Consider the following 22,621-nt stretch of genomic DNA (forward strand, 5'->3'; position numbering starts at 1 on the left):
TCTGGGTATAATGCCATAATGTTTTTTCATATTCTGTTAAATATTATTACTTTGTTTTACATATAGAGAAACTGACATTTATAGAGGTTAACAGATAAGTGGTCACAAAACTGTTAAAGGGCAGAAAGGGTAAATAATAGATTGTTTAATTATAAAGCTTAAATTCAATCCAATGTATACACAGGCCACTTACTACTGCTATTTTTCTTCATTTTAAAATAACAAATACTAAGAAGAATAAGTTTTTAGACACATTGTATGTATTAATAAGCACATGTTGATTGAAAACATGAGGCTGATTATTTGGCGGTGGGGGTGGGGCTGGGATGAGGAAGAAAGACTCTAGAGAAAAAAGGGAAAGGTTTCCTGGAATTCTCTGTGATGCTTAAAAAAGTACACACACACACACAAACAGAACTCCACAAAAAGCATAAGCTATAGAAAGGGGAAAGCAAGGTACGTAAAAATGTCTGTAGCACACAGAATTGGATTTTAGAAATTTATTAATAATCTATTACAGGGGTGAAATTAAAAGATGCTTCGTCCTTGGAATGAAAGCTATGACAAACCTAGACAGCATATTAAAAAGAGAAGCATCACTTTACTGACAAAGGCCTGGGCCTCCCGGGTAGCTCAGCTTGTAAAGAATCCTCCTGCAATGCAGGAGACCCTGGTTCGATTCCTGGGTCAGGAACTTTCCCCTAGAGAACTGATAGGCTACCCACTCCAGTATTCTTGGGCTTCCCTGGTGGATCAGATGGTAGAGAATCTGCCTGTAGTGCGGGAGATGTGGGTTCAATCCCTGGCTTGGAAAGATTGCCTGGAGGAGGGCATGGCAACGCACTCCAGCATTCTTGCCTAGAGAATCTCTATGGACAGAGGAGCCTAGTAGGCTACAGTCTGTGGAGCCGCAAAGAGTCAGACATGACTGAGCGACTAGCCACACATGGTTATTCCAATCGTCATATACAGATGTGAGAGCTGGACCATAAAGAATGCTGAACACTGAAGAATGGACACTTTCAAACTGTGGTGCTGGAGAAGACTCTTGAGAGTCTCTTGCATAGCAGGGAGATCAAACTAGTCAATCCTAAAAGAAGTCAACCCTTTTAGTATTCATCGGAAAGGCTGATGCTGAAGCTTGAATACTTTGGCCACCTAATGCAAAGAGCGGATTCAGTGGAAAATACCCTGATGCTCAGAAAGATTGAAGGCAAAAGGAGAAGAGGGCAGCAGAGCATGAGATGGTTAGATAGCATCACCAACTCAATGGACATGAATTTGAGCAAACTCCAGGAGATAGTGAAGGATAGAGGAGCCTGGTGTGCTGCAGTCCATGGGGTCACAAAGAGTCAGACACAGCTTAGCAACTGAAGAACAATAACAGGGGTGAAAATCATTTTTCACTTTGAGCCCAACTCTAACCAACTGGTATTGTCTGTCTAGAGCAACTCTGTTGGGTAGGACTGTGGGGCAGAGTCAAGAGAAATTGATGAAAAACACTGGACTGATCAGTGAATTCTACCATAGTGTGGGAGAAGGGCACACAGCAGGAGAGCCACATATTTATTGTCTTTTAAAGAATACAAAACATACAAGAACCTTATGAAGGCATTTACTGCTTCATTACACTTTAAACTGCTTGTATAATCACTGAGACAGCATTTCAACATCACACTGGATTTTACGAATCTACAAGGAGGGATTTAAGATTCTTACCCGAGCATTGTCCACATCCACATTAGCAAACATGACGCTTCGGTATTGCACAGACATTGCCTTCAAAAGAACAAAAATTTCCCATTAGCTTAATGTTAAGATTAAATCACACACTAGCAGTGTCTTTTAGCAAGAGCAAGAACCAAATAAAAGAGCTGAGAAAAGAGAGCTAAGCATCATCCTGGCACTACTGCCTAGAATCTTAAGGACAGAAGTCAAGGGCTGGGTGTTGCCAAAGTCAAGCAAAGATCAATGGCAGAACCAGAGTCTAAAGTCTGTGTTATGTATCAAAACTAGATTTCCCAGAATACTCTGCCAGTTGTCTTCCTGTTAGGTTCTGCCAATGGGAAGCATTTGCAGGAAAATGGAAAATGGGAATAGGGAAAAACAACTCTTCTCTGCTTCTGTTCCAGACGTTCTGGAAGCATCTTTGACAGTGGTGGAGATAATGGTGGTGGTATAATGGGCGTACGGTAATGGATGCAGAAGCAGCCTGTAAATGTCAGCTCCTGGGATATTCTTTTTTTCCAGACAGCTGTGCTTATTCTGTAAAGGTACTTAATGGGATATTGATTTGTTTGCATTACATCCTATCTCAAGCATTCCCATCGAGCTGTTTCAAATGAAACCTCTCTTCCACGGTGGTGTGAGGTCTCCGGAGCATGACCAAGTGGAGGTAACAGCAGACAGAGCTGTCACTGGGGGCTGCACCCACGGACAGGCAGGAAGCAGCATGACATGAACTGATTAGGTGGACGGTAGGTGCAGAGCTCTGTTGAAGGGATTCTCTCCAGTTGTATGTCCATAGAATGTGCCCTAAGTGGGAGTTCTTTCTTCAGTGGTTCATCAAGATGGGGAAATTAGGGGGAAATTCTTGGATGATAAACATGAAGGCCTTTGGTATTTTAGAGTACTTTTCAGATTAAAAAATAGACGCTGATTTTGATTGGCAGCATCTCCATGCCTGGCAGGAAGATGGTGATGCCCAGGAACTCTGGGGAAACTGACTTGTGCTTTTCAAGTTTAAGATATGTGGATGTTCCCTGGTAGCAGTCAGGTAGGGAAATGGATTGGACAGATATGGACATCTGATTCCAGAGTCAGGTTCTATTGATGAAGTTTTCAGAGTTTCCCAAGTCTGACAGGAAATGGATAGGGTTGTCATTTTTGTACTGAGTAGTAGCCAGAAGACCTGGTACAGATGTGGGTTTCTTGCTAGACTGACTGGTGTCCCTTATGAACACTTCCTTCCCTCTCTATGCCATACCATCCACAACAGACCATCCTCTGTCCTCAACAAAAACTCCTCCTTCTGCTCTACTCTTCCTCCCATACAATCTGTTACCATCTAGTCACCTATTCTGTTGATCTTCACTCTAAACTGTCTCCTGAATTTGATCTTTCCTTTTTCTCCCCAAACCACCACCCTAGTTCTGATAAATCCATCACTGACATTGTTGTTAAACTTGGGTTACCTGCCTCAGCCTTTCTAGCCCATTCTTATACAAACTGCCAAAAGTATTTCCCCCAAATTCACAGCTGATCATTGCAAAACCCTTAACATTCTTTATGACTCTGCTGCTGCTGCTAAATCGCTTCAGTGGTGTCCGACTCTGTGCGACCCCATAGACAACAGCCCACCAGGCTCTGCCGTCCCTGAGATTCTCCAGGCAAGAATACTGGAGTGGGTTGCCATTTCCTTCTCCAATGCATGAAAGTGGAAAGTGAAAGTGCAGTCGCTCAGTCGTGTCTGACTCTTTGCGACCCCATGTGCTGCAGCCTGCCAGGCTCCTCCGTCCGTGGGATTTGCCAGGCGAGAGTACTGGAGTGGTGCGCCATTGGCTTCTTCGTTATGACTCTACAGCAGCTCATTAAGCTATAACACAAGGGTCTTTCCCCTCTGGGCTCAGCTTTCTTTCAAGGCTCATGGGTTGCCACTTCCACTGTATAAACTGAAAACGAGCCTCACAGAGTACATGCCTTCTCATGATCAAACCATACAATTTCTCAACAAATTTATAATCTCCCTTTTCTCAAAAATGCTCTGTTTGGGGATCTATGCCTGGTGATTCTCTTAGCCCAGAGTCAGCAATCTTTACCCCGTACACCAAATCCAGGACTCCATATGGTCTCATGAACAAAATTTTAGTGGAACACGTTTGCCCATTCATTTGCATATTGCCATTGCCTGCTTTTGTGCTACAACACCAAAGCTGAGTATATATACTATAGACCATACAGCCCATAAACCTGAAAATATTGACTGTCTTTAACCTCTACAGACAAGGTTGCTGGCCCTTGCTTTCAGTCCTCAAGGCCCAGATCAAATGGGACCATGGAATTCACTTAAGACTTAAAAGCTTTAAATCACTTCTTAAAAACCACTTTCAGTTATGATTTACTTTTTCTTATTACCAGACATCCTTTAGTAGAGACTGTGGGTGGTCAACTTTCAGTTTTTGTGTATTTGAAAATATCTTGGATTCTTCCCCACCTAGAGTAACGGTGTTGTCAGCTCACTTCCATTCCACCTTCCTGCAGAGCCTGGAAAAGGGAAAAGGGAAAGATTCCTCGGATTCCCTTGCAGCTAGAGTTCTGGATGCAAACTGGTTTCACCAATGAGACTCATGCAGGTAAGACTGGGAAGGCAGAAGTGAGACGGAGCTACTTTCTTTTTGTCTTTGGATGTTCCTGCTGGAGAGCAAGATCATGCTACCTCCATGCTGCTGGATCTAAAGGATCCAGTGCCCCAGCACCAGCTTCCAGATTCTGGTTCTGACTCCCCAAATGCTATTGTTGTTGTTTTCTCCCAGTAGTGGCCTCTCATCTCCTCTCATATCTCATTATGGCAAAGTTAGGATCCCCTCAAATGGGTCTGTGGTGCTCTTGAGTCATTCTTGGGGTTCCAGTCTGGAGCCCATTCATCCAGCCTTATAATGATTTTATGAGCATTTAATTCCTTGTATTAAGGTTTTTTTCTATCTAATTTGGTTCCTGTTTCCAGTTTTTGAGCTCTGACTGATACAGTACCCTAGAGTAATAAAAGCCTTTTCTCCAAATCCATTAGGTACTGTGGGTTTTAAAAAAATGACACAGAATACATAAATACATTCTCTTGTAAAAGTTCAAACATCACAAGAAAAATAAAGCAAAATATGAAATTTCCCTATTCTCAACCCTACTCCAATTTTCACTCCCTTTCACAGAAAAAAAAACCATTTGCTATGCATCTTCTGCTCCTCTTTGTCTACATACATACTGATATATACACACACAGATACAGTCTGCATGCTTAGTCACTCATTCGTGACCCCATGGACTGTAGCCCTCCAGGCTCCTCTGTCCATGGGATTCTCCACGCAAGAATACTGGAGTGGTTTGCTGTGCTCTTCTCCAGGGGATCTTCCCAACCTAGGGATTGAACCCAGGTCTTCCATATTGCAGGCAAATTCTTTACTGTCTGAGCGACCAGGGAGCCCTGGTGTGTATATATATATATGGATATTTATCTCTGCTTTACATAAATGGTACTATATCCATAAATTTTCCTATATTGTTCTCTTTTTACTTAATTCTATGTTGTCTTGGAGAGAATTTCATCATTATGTATGGGTCTACTTGACTCTTTTTATCATCTGAATAGTATTTCAGAGTGTGGATACACCCAAATTAAAAAAAACAAAACAAAACTAAACTGTGTGTACATTTCCAACAGAAAACAGCACATTCAAGTTAGGATAATTTAGGGAAGTTTATCACCAAAGGGCTAACTATAAATAACTGTAAAGTTAAGGATGGGTGTGGAGGAGCTGTGAGAGCCTGGACACAACCCCAGCCATTCTCAGGGCCTAAAGGTATGAAGGGAAGAAGGGGTTACTAAGCCTGAGCCTAAAATGCCTGTTGGGAAATAAAATCTGATCAGCTTTGACTTTGTGGCAGGTAAGGATATTTATACTCCTAAAGCTAAACATTGGAGACCCTTAAGTTTTAAGTGTCTGAATAGAGAGGCCTGCCAGATATTAAAATATGTGCTGTAGATATTCCAATAATTTTAGGCACAAAATAGATGTTGATATGTGAACTGTGAACTTCCAGATGTTCAAGATGGATTTAGAAAAGGCAGAGGAACCAGAGATCAAACTGCCAACATCCGCTGGATCATGGAAAAAGCAAGAGAGTTCCAGCAAAACATCTATTTCTGCTTTGTTGACTATGCCAAAGCCTTTGACTGTGTGGATCACAATAAACTGTGGACAATTCTGAAAGAGATGGGAATACCAGACCACCTGACCTGCCTGCTGAGAAACCTGTACGCAGGTCAAGAAGCAACAGTTAGAACTGGACACGGAACAACAGACTGGTTCCAAATTGGGAAAGGAGTACATCAAGGCTGTACATTGTCACTCTGCTTATTTAACTTATATATATCATGTGAAATACTGGGCTGGATGAAGCACAAGCTGCAATCAAGATTGCCCAGAGAAGTATCAATAACCTCAGATATACAGATGATACCACCCTTATGGCAGAAAGCGAAGAACTAAAGAGCCTCTTGATGAAAGTGAAAGAGGAGAGTGAAAAAGTTGGCTTAAAACTCAACATTCAGAAAACTAAGATCATGGCAGTTGGTCCCATCACTTCATGGCAAACAGAAGGGGAAACAATGGAAACAGTGGCTGACTTTATTTTCTTGGGCTCCAAAATCACTGCAGATGGTGACTGCAGCCATGAAATTAAAAGACACTTGTTACCTGGAAAAAAAGCTATGACCAACCTAGACAGCATAGTAAAAAGCAGAGACGTTACTTTGTCAACAAAGGTCCATCTAGTCAAGGCTATGGTTTTTCCAGTAGTCATGTATGGATGTGAGAGTTGGAGTATAAAGAAAGCTGAGCACCAAAGAACTGATTCAGCTTTTGAACTGTGGTGTTGGAGAAGACTCTTGAGAGTCCCTTGGATTGCAAGAAGATCTAACCAGCCAATCCTAAAGGAAATCAATTCTGAATATTCATTGGAAGGACTGATGTTGAAGCTGAAACTCCAATACTTCAGCCACCTGATGTGAAGAACTGATTCACTGGAAAAGACCCTGATGCTGGAAAGATTGAAGGTGGAGGGAGAAGGGGATGATGGAGGATGAGATGGTAGGATGGCATCACTGACTCAATGGACATGAGTTTGAGTAAGCTCCAGGATTTGGTGATGGACAGGGAAACCTGGCGTGCTGCAGTCCATGGGGTCACAAAGAGTTGGACATGACTGAACTGAACTGATGTCATGTAGCGAATTTCATTATCTGAATATGTTTCTTTTAAATATCAAAGTTTATGACTGGTTAGAATGAATTCAAGTAGATTTAAGAGTTTAAGTCAAAAAATTGAAATGTTAGAAACCCTGCTGAAAAATAATATATTTTTGGTTGTGTAGAGAAATCTGAACTTTATAACTGAAGTAGGAAATTGCACAAAATGGACTGTAAATGTGAAACTTCTGTGCAGAAGGAGAAATGAAAAGAAAATGTCCTGAGTTTCTTTCTGCAGCATGTTGTACACTCCCCCCACCAAATGGTGTAAACACTTAAATGGGTTAACAGAAAAATTAACTAGATGAAACACTGTATGGACATGGAAAGTATAATCTGGAGAGTTGATAAAAATATAAACCAATGTGTAGATGGAAAAAGACCTGAATATAAACATATGATTACAATTAAGTGGAATATTTTACAAAGAAATTTTATAAAGGAGCTCAGATATGAAAGGAATAAGTAAGACATAGGATTTCTTCTGATAATGGGGTTGAAAGATTGGGGGTAGTTTACTCTTTTTTATTATAGTTTAAAAAATACCATGTTCATCTGTAATCTATTCCAATATTTGGAAGTTCTGAACTCTAGAACTTTGGTAAAATGTCATTATTATGAATAATCCATTCCTTTATACAACTGTACTCTTTTGCACATTTTGATGATCCTTGTAGAATTATCCACAAATAAACAGTATTAATCTGGTGTGTGTACTAATGATCTAATTAGATCTCACTAAATTATCTTCAGGTTAAGCAGGACACTTCCAAAAAAAACTATGATTCCATGCAGAAGATTTTAAGTGTAATCAGGTCCCATTTGTTTATGTTTTTATTTTCATTACTTTAGAAGATGGATCTAAAAAGATATTGTTGCAATTTATGTCAAAGAGTGTTCTGCCTATATTTTCCTTTATGGTATTTGGTTTTACATTTAGATCTTTAATCCATTTAGATTATTATTTTAATACCATTTTTATATGGTGCTAGTGAATGCTATAATTTCATTCTTTTACATCTAGCTGTCCAGTTTTCTGAGCACCACTTACTGAAGAGACTGTACAGTCTCTTCTCCATTTATAGTCTTGCCTCTTGATAAACTGATCTTCATAAATTGATCATAGGTATGTGGGTTTATTTCTGGCTTTCTATCCTGTCCCATTGATCTACATGTTTGCTTTTGTGCCAGTACCATGCTGTTTTGATTACTGTAGCTTTGTAGTATAGTCTGAAGTCAGGGAGCCTGATTCCTCCAACTCCAATTTTCCTTCTCAAGATTGCTATTTGCTTTGTTTCCATGCAAATTAAAAAAATTTTTTTTCTAGCTCTGTGAAGAAAGCCATTGGCAATTTGATGAGGACTGCATTGAGTCTGTAGATTGCCTTGGGTAGTACAATTATTTTAAAACAAACTTATGCTTACTAACAAAGAAAGGAGGGGGAGGGATAAATTAGGAAGTTTGTGTTGGGATTATTTATTGGGATTAACACATACACACTGATATACATAAAACAAATAACCAACAAGGACCAGGGAACTATAGTCAATATTTTATAATAACTTATAAGAAAAAAGAATATGAAAAAAATATCTCTGTCTCTATACCCCTATCTATCCATCTAAGTGAATCACTGTGCCGTATGCTTGAAACTAACACAACACTGTAAATCAACTATCCATCAATAACATTTTAAAGATTAAAATAACAACAGTAATAAAGAAGTGGGCACTAAGTGGGGGAAAAACTATCACCCCATAATGGCTCGTAACTGCCAAACTTTTAAGATTTATTGGGAAAAGTATTCGAGGACTTTAAATTCCTTCTAAAAAACTGTGAAATAGACGCTGATGATACTTACATGAAAAACAGGATAAATCCTTTTGCAAGGCCCACACCATTTTGCTGAGAATTCAATTACCACAAGTTTGTTTCCAGCAGCTTTCAAAAATGCTTTTAATTCATCCTGAGACCAGAACATAAATGAGGAAATGTGTACAGTCACTGAATCTCATATAGTCATGCAAGGCACAAAATGACAGCATAGTTATGGTGCCCACCCCATTGTTCTCCAGGGAACCCAATCTTTCCTAAATGTCCCTGAGGGCATATATATATTTATCTTCCTAAGTATACATGCTGCTGCTGCTGCTGCTGCTGCTAAGTCGCTTCAGTCGAGTCTGACTCTGTGCGAACCCATAGACGGCAGCCCACCAGGCTTCTCCGTCCCTGGGATTCTCCAGGCAAGAACACTGGAGTGGGTTGCCATTTCCTTCTCCAATGCATGAAAGTGAAAAATGAAAGTGAAGTCGCTCAGTCGTGTCCAACTCTAGTGACCCCATGGACTGCAGCCCACCAGGCTCCTCTGTCCATGGGATTTTCTAGCCAAAAGTACTGGAGTGGGGTGCCAAAAACTTTCAGTTCAGTTCAGTTCAGTCACTCAGTCGTGTCCAACTCTTTGCAACCCCACAAAAACTTTAGGATTCTATTTACCAGATGGATTGGTAATGATGGTTGATAATGGCTGGATACCTCTGGCAAGAGACTGAGACTGGTCAGTGAGAGATGAGGGGTAGAGGGTGAGGATGAATGGGTGTTCAAGGTGGATATCTACATATAATTTTTTAAAACAAGGACCTAAACATGCATTAACAGAGAAATCTAAACAGAAGCTAATTCAGCACCTTTAATCATTTTTTTTTTTTTTTTTTTGGGGGGGGGGAGGCTGATCATTATTAAAGCTATAGTTAAAACCATACATTTAAGGATAAGACATGCTTCTTGCTGAATGTCTTAAGTGAATTTTCTATCAGCTATCTGTATCATCTAAATAAAGTAAGACTTCCCTTCTGGGACCTCATGTCATGGTATCTATGCTTGATTGCTTTGTGAACAATGTCCTACAGTACTATTTCATTCACGACTTTCCAACAAGTCCCCCACAGAGCCCAGTCCTGATTCACTTCCGTGCCTTCATGGCCCCTAAGTGGCACATGGTAAGTACTCAGGGAGCATTTAGTTGACTAAATGAATAATCTGCTAATACACAGTGTTCTGTTAAGGATTTATTTTTCCTTTTCTCACTGGAATTGCAATAATAGTACCTAATTTACTCTATGGCTGGTATTCTCTTCCTTAATCTTTACAACCACCCTATGCAGTATTATCATTATTATCCCCATTTCATAGATGAATAAAATAACATTTTTAAACTTTCTCAAGGTCAACCAGCTGGTGAGTGTCATAGTTGGGGTTATTAACCTTACTAGTTTGACTCCAAGGTCCATTTCCTTAACCACTATAGAAAATTGCCTCCTGAGTTCTTTATGGTAATGGAGCTTACTCTCTCTCTCTCTCTCTAGCCCAAATGCCATCATTCACTCATCCCTGGACCACTAATTAAGATGGAGGGGTGGGATCAGTAATTGAGTTAAGTCAATTGGGGCCTATCACTGGAAATAGGGATGGGATTTATTCCATACAGATGGAATACACTCTATAACAGGGGAGTCCTTACAATTACACCGTCATTTGACTTCCTTTCAGGAGGTGAAACTGATAACTCAAAGAAGACACATTCTTCCTTTAATAATATGCCTCCAAGAGAGGAGTGATTAACTTTTCAGAGAGCCACGCCACCTCCACTTCTCACTTGCTTCTGAAGTTGTAAGTTAGATGTCATCTTCAGAAACCCCCAACTCTTCACTTCCCAGTAGTTATTAGGGTATAAACTGACCTAGTTGGTCCCACGAACTTGACTTGGCTAAGTTCTCTGTAGGTAATACTCCATGGTACAGAGTGATTCCACATGTACCAGTTAAGGCCTACTCTGTGCCGGGTACTGGACACACTGCTAGGATGCAGCATGGACAAAAAGACAAAACATTCCACCCCCTCCCTTCATGAAGTCTGCATTTAGGGGAAAGTCAACGGTAACCATCTCTGGGGTCGCAAAGAGTCAGACACGACGGAAGCGACTTAGCAGTAGCAGCAGCAGCAACGGTGAGATAAGTGAAATATATAGTAAATTTCTGATCACTGCTAATAAAGAAAAAAAGTGAAAGCAGCTTAGTCGTGTCCAACTCTTTGCGACACCATGGACTACACAGTCCATGGAATTCTCCAGGCCAGAATACTGGAGTGGGTAGCCGTTCCCTTCTCCAGGGGATCTTTCCCAACCCAGGGATCAAACCCAGGTCTCCCAGATTGCAAGCGGATTCTTTACCAGCTGAGTTACCAGAGAAGCCCAAAGAAAAAAAGGAGAAGAATAAAATAAAAAGAAAGGATGAGAGTTGGATTACAATTTCAGTCTGGGTGGCCAAGGACCACCTCGATGTAATATTTGAATAAAGGCATAAAGGAAACAATAGGTCCTCAGAATAGGTACCTAAGAAGGAGATGGAGAGGGCTTCTCTGTGAGATTCCCAGGAAACCAAAAAAAAAAAAAAGAAAAGAATGAGTAAAATCATTAGCAAGTGTATGCTATATTTAAAACATTTTCTTAAGCCAAAGTTACTTGGCCATACCTTCTTTCAATCTGGTTGGTCTCATATTTGTGATCTTAAACACAAGCGTGTTTGGGAAAGCGTCAAAAGTCTAAGTCTGAAGGTGCTAGTGGAGGGAAGACCCAGGCCCTACGCCTCCCCCTTCCCTCCAGCTCCTGGTCCCCCTGAAATGAGTGGGTATCAGAATGTCTGGATGCTAATGCCTGCTTCACCTCTCTACTCTTTTAAAGGCAATTTTCTTCTTTATAAATAATTATCCCTGGCCTTTACATGTATTGAGGTCTGTTACAGCGGTACCACTGGACAATGGATGGCAAGTGGCTTTATGAAATACCACCTCAACAATTACTAATGCCCCCTGTCCAGGGGTTCTCTTTCCTAGGATAAGAGAAAAATGTGGACTGTTTTACTTCCAGAAAAATTTCCAGGTACAATCAAAGTAAAATTGGTAGGATCAGATATAGGATGAGATATGTTACAAGCTGGTCTGGATCTAGCTAGAGTAAAAGCAAGAAATGAGAAGCAGGAAGGGATAAAACTCTTTTTGACCAACTTTGCTCTTGGCTCTTCTCCACAGAATGCCATCCCTCAAGAAACAGCATGAAGAAAAAGCATTAAAAAAACAAACTCTTCTCGCCTCGGAGCAACAAAGATGTACCGCATGGAGGAAATATTACTTAGAGCTAATCAAATCTGCTCTCAAGACGGTCTCTTTTGAAATACTTCTTGAAGCCAAATGAATACTTGCCATGTCTCTAATATTCTGCACCATGATTTACACCTGGGAATTGCTGACAAAGCTCTCCTGTTGGTTCAGTTGGCAGACTGTAGCTGTCTCTTACCAATTATAGCATCCTGGCCGGAGTATAAGGGTACCTTCTCTATGACATCACTGAACATGACATCTTAGAACCTAGAACTTTGGAAGACATGGAGCTAATTTCATTTGTATGCCATGACTACTTGGTCAGTATGTGGTCAGTAAGAATCTGACAACTGCTGGCCTTGTGTGCAGAATCAATAATGTGTCTGTCTCTTTTTAATCTCCTACTACCTATTTCTAGGCACCTCCTTCCCTCCCCCAGTCCTGGCAACCACCAAATGAGAAACAAGCAAGGTATTCATGTATTAAATAGATGAAAGTTATTTTCATTTAGGATTCTGAAGGAATTATTTTGCAGTTGAGAAAGATACTAAAGCCTTAATTCTAAAATAATGCTTCTTGTAAATTTGGTCTTTTGAGTCCCAGATTCCCTAAACTTTGTTATTTTGCCTTAATTATTTAGGAGGTAGTGAAATTTCACTCTTATGGACTGACTGCACCAGGGGTTGGCATACTTTTCCTATCAAGAACCAGATAATATTGGGGGCTTTATGGACGACATGCAGTTGTTGGTTCATATTCTTTGTTTTCACAATCTTTTAAAATGTAATTTTTCTTCTTCTTCTTATTTTTTTTAATATAAACTTATTTATTTTAATTGGAGGCTAATTACTTTACAATATTGTATTGGTTTTGCCATACATCAACATGAATCCGCCACGGGTATACATGTGTTCCCCATCCTGAACCCCTCTCCCACCTCCCTCCCTGTACCATCCCTCTGGGTCATCCCAGTACACCAGCCCCAAGCATCCTGTATCATGCATCAAACCTGGACTGGCGATTCGTTTCATATATAATATGATACATTTTAACTGCTGGGCTTTATAAAAACAGCAGCAACTCCTTAAACCTTCTTCAGAGCAACAGCAACCACCACTGCTAGCTGAAATCCCAGCAAAATTATTCTTTCTAGCTTTTCCATTCCTCCATTCAGGCCTCTCAGGAATGAATTATCCGCCTTTCTTCTGTGTGTGTGTGCTAGATGGTAAACTATGTATATTTCTTGTATAGCTTCAGCCAAATTGTTTTTTGTAGCAGATATTTGTCAGTTGCTTTCTAGTACCCATTTCTTCCTCTTTCTACCAAAAATACCCTGATTTTCTGTGGGCAAATTTATCCCTCCCCCATTTTATTGCAGCTATGCAGTTTATATGGGATTACTCTAACCCTAAATCCAGGGTTCAACCCTGATGATTTTTTATTTTTTGGCCACACCACGTGGCTGGGAGATCTTAGTTCCCTGGCCATGGATCAAACTCATGCCCCTGCAATGGAAGCATGGATCTCTAACCACTAGGAAACCAGGGAACTCCCTTGACCTAATGATCTTAATCCAACCAACAATCCTATATTTAGACCAAGGGTTACCCAAGAGAAGATAAGAAAACAAGAGAAAGCAATTCCTAGCGGTTGTGATAGTTACTGAAATTTCCTCTTTATCCAGATATAAACAAGATGCTGATTGGCAGCTACCATAAAACATGCAGGAACCCAGTCTTTGTGTAATACCAATGTTTCAGATCTTCCCTGTAGCTCAGATGGTAAAGAATCTGCTTGCAATGTATGAGGCCTGGGTTTGATCCCTGGGTCGGGAAGACCCTCTGGAGAAGGGAATGGCTACCCACTCCAGTATTCTGGCCTGGAGAATCCCATGGACAGAGGAGCCTGGTGGTCTATAGTCCGTGCAGTCACAAAGAGTTGGACATGACTGAGTAACTAACACTACTACTACTGTTTCAGAGAGCAGAGAGGAAACCTGGGTTTTTGGTTTCTCGGTCCCCAGGATGAAATACTGCCAGAAGTTCAATCAAAGCCTGGAATTTTTGTTTCCATAGACAGCAAATCCCTTTATAGTTTAAACTAAATTAAGTTGGAATTTCAAATAATTACGAAATCAGATTGATTATATTCTTTGCAGCCAAAGATGGAGAAGCTCTATACAGTCAGCAAAAACAAGACCAGGAACTGACTGTGGCTCAGACCATGAACTCCTTATTGCCAAATTCAGACTTAAATTGAAGAAAGTAGGGAAAACCACTAGACCATTCAGGTATGACCTAAATTAAATCCCTTATGATTATACAGTGGAAGTGAGAAATAGATTTAAGGGACTAGATCTGATAAATAGAGTGCCTGATGAACTATGGACAGAAGTTCATGACATTGTACAGGAGACAGGGATCAAGACCATTCCCATAGAAAAGAAATGCAAAAAAGCAAAATGGCTGTCTGGGGAGGCCTTACAAATAGCTGTGAAAAGAAGAGAAGCGAAAAGCAAAGGAGAAAAGGAAAGATATAAACATCTGAATGTACAGTTCCAAAGAATAGCAAGAAGAGATAAGAAAGCCTTCTTCAGCGATCAATGCAAAGAAATAGAGGAAAACAACAGAATGGGAAAGACTAGGGATCTCTTCAAGAAAATCAGAGATACCAAAGGAACATTTCATGCCAAGATGAGCTCAATAAAGGACAGAAATGGTATGGACCTAACAGAAGCAGAAGATATTAATAAGAGGTGGCAAGAATACACAGAAGAACTGTACAAAAAAGATCTTCATGACCCAGATAATCATGACGGTGTGATCACTGACAGAGCCAGATATCCTGGAATGTGAAGTCAAGTGGGCCTTAGAAAGCATCACTACAAACAAAGCTAGTGGAGGTGATGGAATTCCAGTTGAGCTATTCCAAATCCTGAAAGATGATGCTGTGAAAGTGCTGCACTCAATATGCCAGCAAATTTGGAAAACTCAGCAGTGGCCACAGGACTGGAAAAGGTCAGTTTTCATTCCAATCCCAAAGAAAGGCAATGCCAAAGAATGCTCAAACTACTGCACAATTGCACTCATCTCACACGCTAGTAAAATAATGCTCAAAATTCTCCAAGCCAGGCTTCAGCAATATGTGAACCGTGAACTTCCAGATGTTCAAGCTGGTTTTAGAAAAGGCAGAGGAACCAGAGATCAAATTGCCAACATCTGCTGGATCATGGAAAAAGCAAGAGAGTTCCAGAAAAACATCTATTTCTGCTTTATTGACTATGCCAAAGCCTTTGACTGTGTGGATCACAATAAACTGTGGAAAATTCTGAAAGAGATGGGAATACCAGACTACCTGACCTGCCTCTTGAGAAACCTGTATGCAGGTCAGGAAGCAACAGTTAGAACTGGACATGGAACAACAGACTGGTTCCAAATAGGAAAAGGAGTTCGTCAAGGCTGTATATTGTCACCCTGCTTATTTAACTTATATGCAGAGTACAACATGAGAAATGCTGGACTGGAAGAAACACAAGCTGGAATCAAGATTGCCGGGAGAAATATCAATAACCTCAGATATGCAGATGACACCACCCTTATGGCAGAAAGTGAAGAAGAACTCAAAAGCCTCTTGATGAAAGTGAAAGAGGAGAGTGAAAAAGTTGGCTTAAAGCTCAATATTCAGAAAACGAAGATCATGGCATCTGGTCCCATCACTTCATGGGAAATAGATGGGGAAACAGTGGAAACAGTGTCAGACTTTATTTTTCTGGGCTCCAAAATCACTGCAGCCATGAAATTAAAAGATGCTTACTCCTTGGAAGGAAAGTTATGACCAACCTAGATAGCATATTCAAAAGCAGAGACATTACTTTGCCAACAAAGGTTCGTCTAGTCAAGGCTATGGTTTTTCCTGTGGTCATGTATGGATGTGAGAGTTGGACTGTGAAGAAGGCTGAGCACTGAATAACTGATGCTTTTGAACCATGGTGTTAGAGAAGACTCTTGAGAGTCCCTTGGACTGCAAGGAGATCCAACCAGTCTATTCTGAAGGAGATCAGCCCTGGGATTTCTTTGGAAGGAATGATGCTAAAGCTGAAACTCCAGTACTTTGGCCACCTCATGAGAAGAGTTGACTCATTGGAAAAGACTCTGATGCTGGGAGGGATTGGGGGCAGGAGGAGAAGGGGCCAACAGAGGATGAGATGGCTGGATGGCATCACTGACTCGATGGATGTGAGTCTCAGTGAACTCCAGGAGTTGGTGATGGACAGGGAGGCCTGGCGTGCTGCGATTCATGGGGTCGCAAAGAGTCGGACACGACTGAGCGACTGATCTGATCTGATCTGAACCACTCAGATACGGTTTTATAGAAATTTCTCCATTTGGGTCAAACTGCAAGAACTGTGACTCAACATTGCCACTGCTGTTTAAAAAATCTCTCATTCAAGATATACAACAGTAGAGCAAAATCTAACTTTAGGACTGAGGAATCTAATTTCTGTCCTGCAATATGTCCAGACTCAAAATATTCATTGCTACTCTGAAATAACTATTTACCAACTGGCATTCCAGTCATCTAAGTTTCTTTCTGAGCTTCTCTAACTGCTTAATATTTATCAAGGGAGAAGGTGGAAGGAAAACAAGCTTTAGACTCAGACAAATGTTATTTTTCCACTTTGCAATACATGAGAGGCACCAGACTTGGATGAAACAACTTGGTTTCAAATCTGAGTGCTGCTACTTTGAGCTCTTGAGCAAATGATAGCTTATCTAAGCTTCTATTTCTTTATCTGCAAAATGGAGTTAGTGAGTACCTCCTAGGGATATGATGATAATTAACAGATATAAAGAAGTATATTTAAAATGATTATTTCTTTATATCTTTTATAATTATATATGCTTTTATAATTATACAAGATAATTAACAGATATAAACAAATATGAAAAAGAGCTCCTAGCTCAAGTCAGCAAAGGCATGTATCACTCTGGCCTTCCAAGTTTCTACTTCAGAAAGGGTTTTCTTACCTCTTAGTGGACAAAAGGCAAACTGCAAGTCAGTATGCTCCCTTCTGAGCTGGCAGATCTCTGAAAAGGAGAAGCAACGTGGGTTGTAAATTAATGTCCACAAGCCCCTGATGGCCCACTGTTGGTCATATCATAGGGTTGACCAACATTTACAAACTGGAATACTTTAGGAATAAACAAAGCCTCTTACTCATCTTGCAAGGAGTCCTAAGATCTGGCAACCCTGGGCCTCGACTGTCAAACGAAGAGCAGTGGTTGCCCTGCTAGAAGGAGCATGCTCTTTCCAGCTGGGTCCTGTCCTCATCATCTTCCATTGTTCCACGAACCCAAGGTGAAGTAGAAAGATGTCATTTTTGTTGAGGGGTGCAGCTATTTGTCTTCTACCATGACAATAGGTAGTTGAAGTATTTCTAATGTCCCTGTCCAGTATCTGCTGTATTCTTTTCGTTGTTGTTGTTCTGGGGGTGGTTTGCTTATTAATATTACTTGCCTGGCTTCTTTTGGCATTTGAGTTTGAGCCTGCTGATTTTGATGCTTTTAGCATCACAGCCCAGAATTTTATTCATGGTTATCCACTGAAGATCCTGCCATTATCTCTCCTTCTTTTTTTCCTTTTTTATTCAAGAAGAAAAGATAGATATTGGTACATATTGAACATCTTCCAAGCCCCCTGTTGAGAAACGCTGTTTCAAAGTATGGACTCTGTTCTTGGCATCACTTTGTTATTTTACAAATACTCTCCTAGTTAAGGTGATTGTGTCCACTCTACAGATGAGATCATCAAGGTGCAGCAGCAAGCTTAGATAACTTATTTTAGCCAGAATTAATTCTGAATTCAAGTCTGGGTTACCTGTCAGACAGGGAGGAACATAAGGTCAGCTGACGAATCTGCAGGTCTCTTAGTGAGCTAGTTAGTACTGGATGAACTGAATGCAGTGAATTTCTTTTTTTCCCCACAACAATAAGGTATCTACCATCTCCACTATCCTTTTCCTTATGGAATTAGCTCTTCTTGAACTTCCTTCCACTGCACTTGGATAGGAGATGGCACAGATTTAACTCTTAGGCACAGCTACTAAACCAACAAACTCCTGCCATGTCCCTGGGTTCCCAGAAGTGGAGCAAGATTGGGCTAGGACTTCTGCCTTTTGGAATTAGGGCTTGCAGATTTTTCCATATAATTTGCAGCAAAGCAGCTTGCCCAGCCCAAGGGCAGGGAGAGTAGGAGCTGACGGATCTCAGAAGTCTGTTTATATCCAACTGGAATTAAGCACTATTATAAGGTCCAGGAAATGAATGATCAAGTTTATAAAAACACATCTTTTTTATGTTTTGCAGAAAAAGTACTTGGTTGGTAAGAAGTACAAGTTTCTAGTCCTGGATAAAAGCTCTCAGTCAAGTATTTTCTGGAAAAGGGCGCTCTAGCTTTGCCTTTTGTACTTGACTGTCTTCTTTGTTTCCCCAACACACACTCACATGTATTTTCCTAGACCCATGTCTGACCTCATTGTTGGAATCATGAAGCTCCAAAACAGTCTGGGTGGAGTCGATTTCTGAGTACCTGGGGTTGCATTAAAAAAAAAAAAAAAAAAATTATCCAGGGATGGAATCCTAAGCATTGGTTGAGAATTTAAAATCTTAAAAATATTAACAAGAAAAAAAAAAAAAAACAGAGTGGGAAGAAAAGTAAAGAGAGAAAGAAAGAAAAGAAAGTCAGTGAGAGGAAAAGGGAGCAAGGAAGAGCAAAAGAGGGCCAAGAGAAAATAATTTTTAAAAGGATAACTAAAAAATAAGAATAAAGAGATAAATCATTGATATACATGACTTGCAATCCACCTCAGAACTTACAGAGACATGCCAACATGTGAAGGACTATTTAGTATTAATATAAGATTCAGATCATGGTTAGTTTTATCCTAAGGAAAAAAAGATCAGATTCTCTCTTACCAAACACTCCAGTGGGTGATACCTTCTTTGAGTTGATTTTGGTTTTAGTTGAGTGGTGAAGAGAAGTTCAAGGATACGTTTGCAAGCAAGAGTGACTTCTTTTTTTGCCTGGGCTCAATCCCTAGGTTGGGAAGATCCCCTGGAGGAGGAAATGGCAACCTGCTCCAGTATTCTTGCCTGGGAAATCCCATGGAGAGAGGAGCATGGTGGGCTTACAGTACATGAGGTCACAGAAAAGTCAGACACAACTTAGCGACTAAACAACAACATGAGAGGAAGAAGGGGTTGTTCTGAAGGGCTCCGCAACCAAGGCCTAGAATTAAAGCCATTTTAGGGTCTTACTCTCCAGGATGCTCTCACACTAACAGTATTAGCATCACCCATGAATTTGTCATTAAAGAAGAAAAGAATGAAAGAAGCTGCAGGAACTACAAAGAGTAATACATGAAAGAAGGATGGGAAGGGAATTGTGTACAGAAAGGATAAAGGATTTGTAAGGGAGGACTTTCATTATGTGGATGAGAAGTATGAATTCTCTTTAGAAGACCTTGCTATTCAAGGTCATACAGACAGTGGCATCATCACCTGGGATGCTTAAAGGAAAAGCAGAATGTCAAGCTCCATCCCTGATGTTCCGAATAAGAATCTGGATTACAAGATTCCCCAGGTGGTTCTTATGCACATTGGTGTTTGAGAAGCTGCTGTAGAGATCCTTTTCGATCAGGGAGCTGTCTGTGGAACAGAGGACCGGGAGCATCCGCCTCAGGGTTGCCTGGGAATTGTGACAAATGCCAATTCTCAGGCCCCACCCTGGACCTAATGAATCAGAATCTCTGAGGGTAGGGCCCAGATGTGTGGTTTAACTAGCCCTCCAGGTGATTCTGCTGGGTGCTCAAGCTGGCTAGAAGTTCTTTGTAACAAAGGGATTGATTTATATATTGATCTGGTGTATTGGGCTTTCCAGGTGGCTCAGCTGGTAAAGAGTCTGCCTGCAATGCAGGAGATGCAGACTCAATCCCTGGGTCAGGATCCAGGATCCTCTGGAGATGGGAATGGCAACCCACTGCAGTATTCTTGACTGGAGAAGCCCATGGACCGAGGAGCCTGGAGGGCTACAGATCCTGGGGTCACGAAGAGTCAGATATACCCAAGTGACTAACCATGCATCTGATGTATCACGGTTTGAGCCACCAGGGAAGCCCGATGATGAAGCAGCAGCAATCAAAATCACACCCTGAGAATTCCCTGCCTATCCAGTGGTTAGGACTTCTATCAGGGTAACTAAAATCCCATAAGCTGTGAGAGGCAGCAAAACAAAGGAAAAGAATGGAAACAAACAAACGAAACTTACACCCTGAGTGCCTTGGCCACTGATCAATCCAAATTTGTATCAGCTTAGCTGGTGCCTGGCCAAGTATTAACCCGTTGGTTAATACTGGATTGTATTAACCAAGTTGCTGGATTGTAGGGAGATCCAGGGTGTCCTAGGGGAGGGACTGGGGCAACCTCAATGAAGTGGGACATGAGGGCAGAGGCTGCTTATTAGCCTACACATTCCAATAGTTTAACAACTGGTTCAGCTAGCCATTCCTGCACCTATCAACTAAGGATCAGCCTCGTGATATTGATGAAAAATGCAACAACTGCTCTTTCCAGATATCCAGGGCAATTGTAACATTCAGAAGTTGTTATTTACCAAGAGGAATATTTGCTTGGAGCTTTCACATTGAGAAAGGAATAAAACCTTCTGTGATTCCTTAACTGTGTTGTGCTTAATGGCTCAGTTGTGTCCAACTCTTTGTGACCCAATGGATTGTAGCCTCCCGGCTCCACTGTCCATGGAGATTCTCCAGGCAAGGATACTGGAGTGGGTTGCCATGCCGTCCTTCAGGGGATCTTCCCAACCCAGGAATCAAACCCCGGTCTCCAGCACTGCAGGCAGATTCTTTACCATCTGAGTCACCAGGGAAGCCTGATCCCTTTACTAGAAGTAAGCAAAACTCTGCTAGGTCCCTAGGCTGAGGGCTAGTCTATGGGACAGAGCAGGAAGGAGCTGTGTTACTTGAGAGGCACTTGGTACTGGCTCAAGATTATGGGGCCAGAGTCACAATGGCGGGTAGTGTGAATAGTACAAAGCTCAGATAGTGGGGAGAAAAAGAAAGGCAAGAGGCCAAGGACTCACAGAAAGACCAAGACAGAAAATTTTCAAGCATCTCTTAACCCCCCCACAACAGGCCTTCAGGGAAGTGAATGAAATTGTAGGTATCAAAAACTGTGCCAAAGGCAAAGTGTTCACAAAGGTGAGTTGTTTAGCATTAGGGTAATTATTAATATAACCATCACAGGGCAATTTCTGCCAGCTTGGGGCAAACTCGTGCCTCTGACTTTTGTGGGCTGTGGCTGCAGTACATGGGTGTGAGATATGTGATACTGTGGTAAAAGTAAGGGAAAACACGTACATCATTACCCCAAACTCCTTAGATTTGGATCCTAAAAGTCCTTGGATTTTCCTTCAGACATGGAAAGAGCTGGAACACAAGCTGAGGTCAAGGAAATGCCTGTTACTTGGAGTGAGGGAGAAGTTACAAGGGAGTCAGTTTAGAAAACAAACCATCTGCTTGAATCAGCAAACGTTCTGTAAGAAGAAAAGAAAAATCAGTGTTCTCTTGGATAAACTGAGGCACAGGGGATCACCAAGGAAAAGAACTGACCAAAACGTTGCCATAGCTTCTTTCCTACTGAAAGATCCCTTTGTTTTCCTTATTTCAGAGAACACTGGAGTCTTCATTTACTTCTCTCATGTCCACAGGTGGCTTACAGTCCTCCCACACTTCCCAAAGCTTCTTGTAAAATCTATAGTTACTTGTTTATTTCTGATTGCTTTTTTATTAAAAAAAAAAATTTTTCAAAATACTGAGAACAGGAAACTAGAAAAATAATTAATGGAGGTTTTATTTCCAAGATTGTATTACCACCATTGTTTATATTTTGATGTTACGCACACACACAATTTAGTTTAATCAAATCACCACTTTATTACTGTGTGGTTCTGCATTCTGCTCTCTCCCTTAATGTTATGCTAGGGACATTTCCTGATTATCTAATGAACTCAGACTGCATAATTTGCAATTGTTGCATACCATTCTATCATTTGGGTGCATTGTGTGTTTTTTGGTTTGTTTTTTTTAAAAAAATTTACTTTGGAGTATACTTGCTTTACAATGTTGTGCTAGTTTCTGCTGTATCTTAATTGATTTTTTCTTATGGTCTTTACAAATTCACAGTCACAAAGCATCACATAAAACTGTGATGAGTGTCTTTCCAATAAGTAATTGTGAAAACTCTTTATTTTCTGAGAGTAATTTCCTAGGAATGTACTATTTTAAGGAATCTCGATTTGTTATGCAAAACTTCCTTCTTGAGCGCTTGTGCCAGTAAGTAACTTACATCACCATGTCCATGAATTTGCTCATCT

At 40.8% G+C, this 22,621-nt stretch overlaps 1 protein-coding gene across 4 annotated transcripts in view; it reads right to left on the reverse strand.

Annotated features, from left to right (window-relative positions):
- The window catches only part of TXNDC8 (thioredoxin domain containing 8), a 32,468-nt gene extending 20,052 nt beyond the window's left edge, over nt 1-12,416 (reverse strand). For 3 of the 4 annotated variants that reach the window (XM_061426463.1, XM_061426464.1, XM_061426466.1), the window contains exons 1-3: nt 12,275-12,416; nt 8,883-8,987; nt 1,720-1,779 (exon numbers count right to left, since the gene is read on the reverse strand). In XM_061426463.1, the coding sequence (XP_061282447.1) occupies nt 1,720-1,779; nt 8,883-8,987; nt 12,275-12,298 (189 nt within the window). In that variant the 5' untranslated portion in view covers nt 12,299-12,416. The remainder of the gene's footprint in view (nt 1-1,719; nt 1,780-8,882; nt 8,988-12,274) is intronic. The other variant, XM_061426465.1, reaches the window with a different exon arrangement.
- Nucleotides 12,417-22,621: the final 10,205 nt, after the last annotated feature.

This window comes from Bos javanicus, chromosome 8 (assembly GCF_032452875.1).
Source record: "Bos javanicus breed banteng chromosome 8, ARS-OSU_banteng_1.0, whole genome shotgun sequence".
In the NCBI taxonomy this organism is placed as follows: Eukaryota; Metazoa; Chordata; class Mammalia; order Artiodactyla; family Bovidae; genus Bos; species Bos javanicus.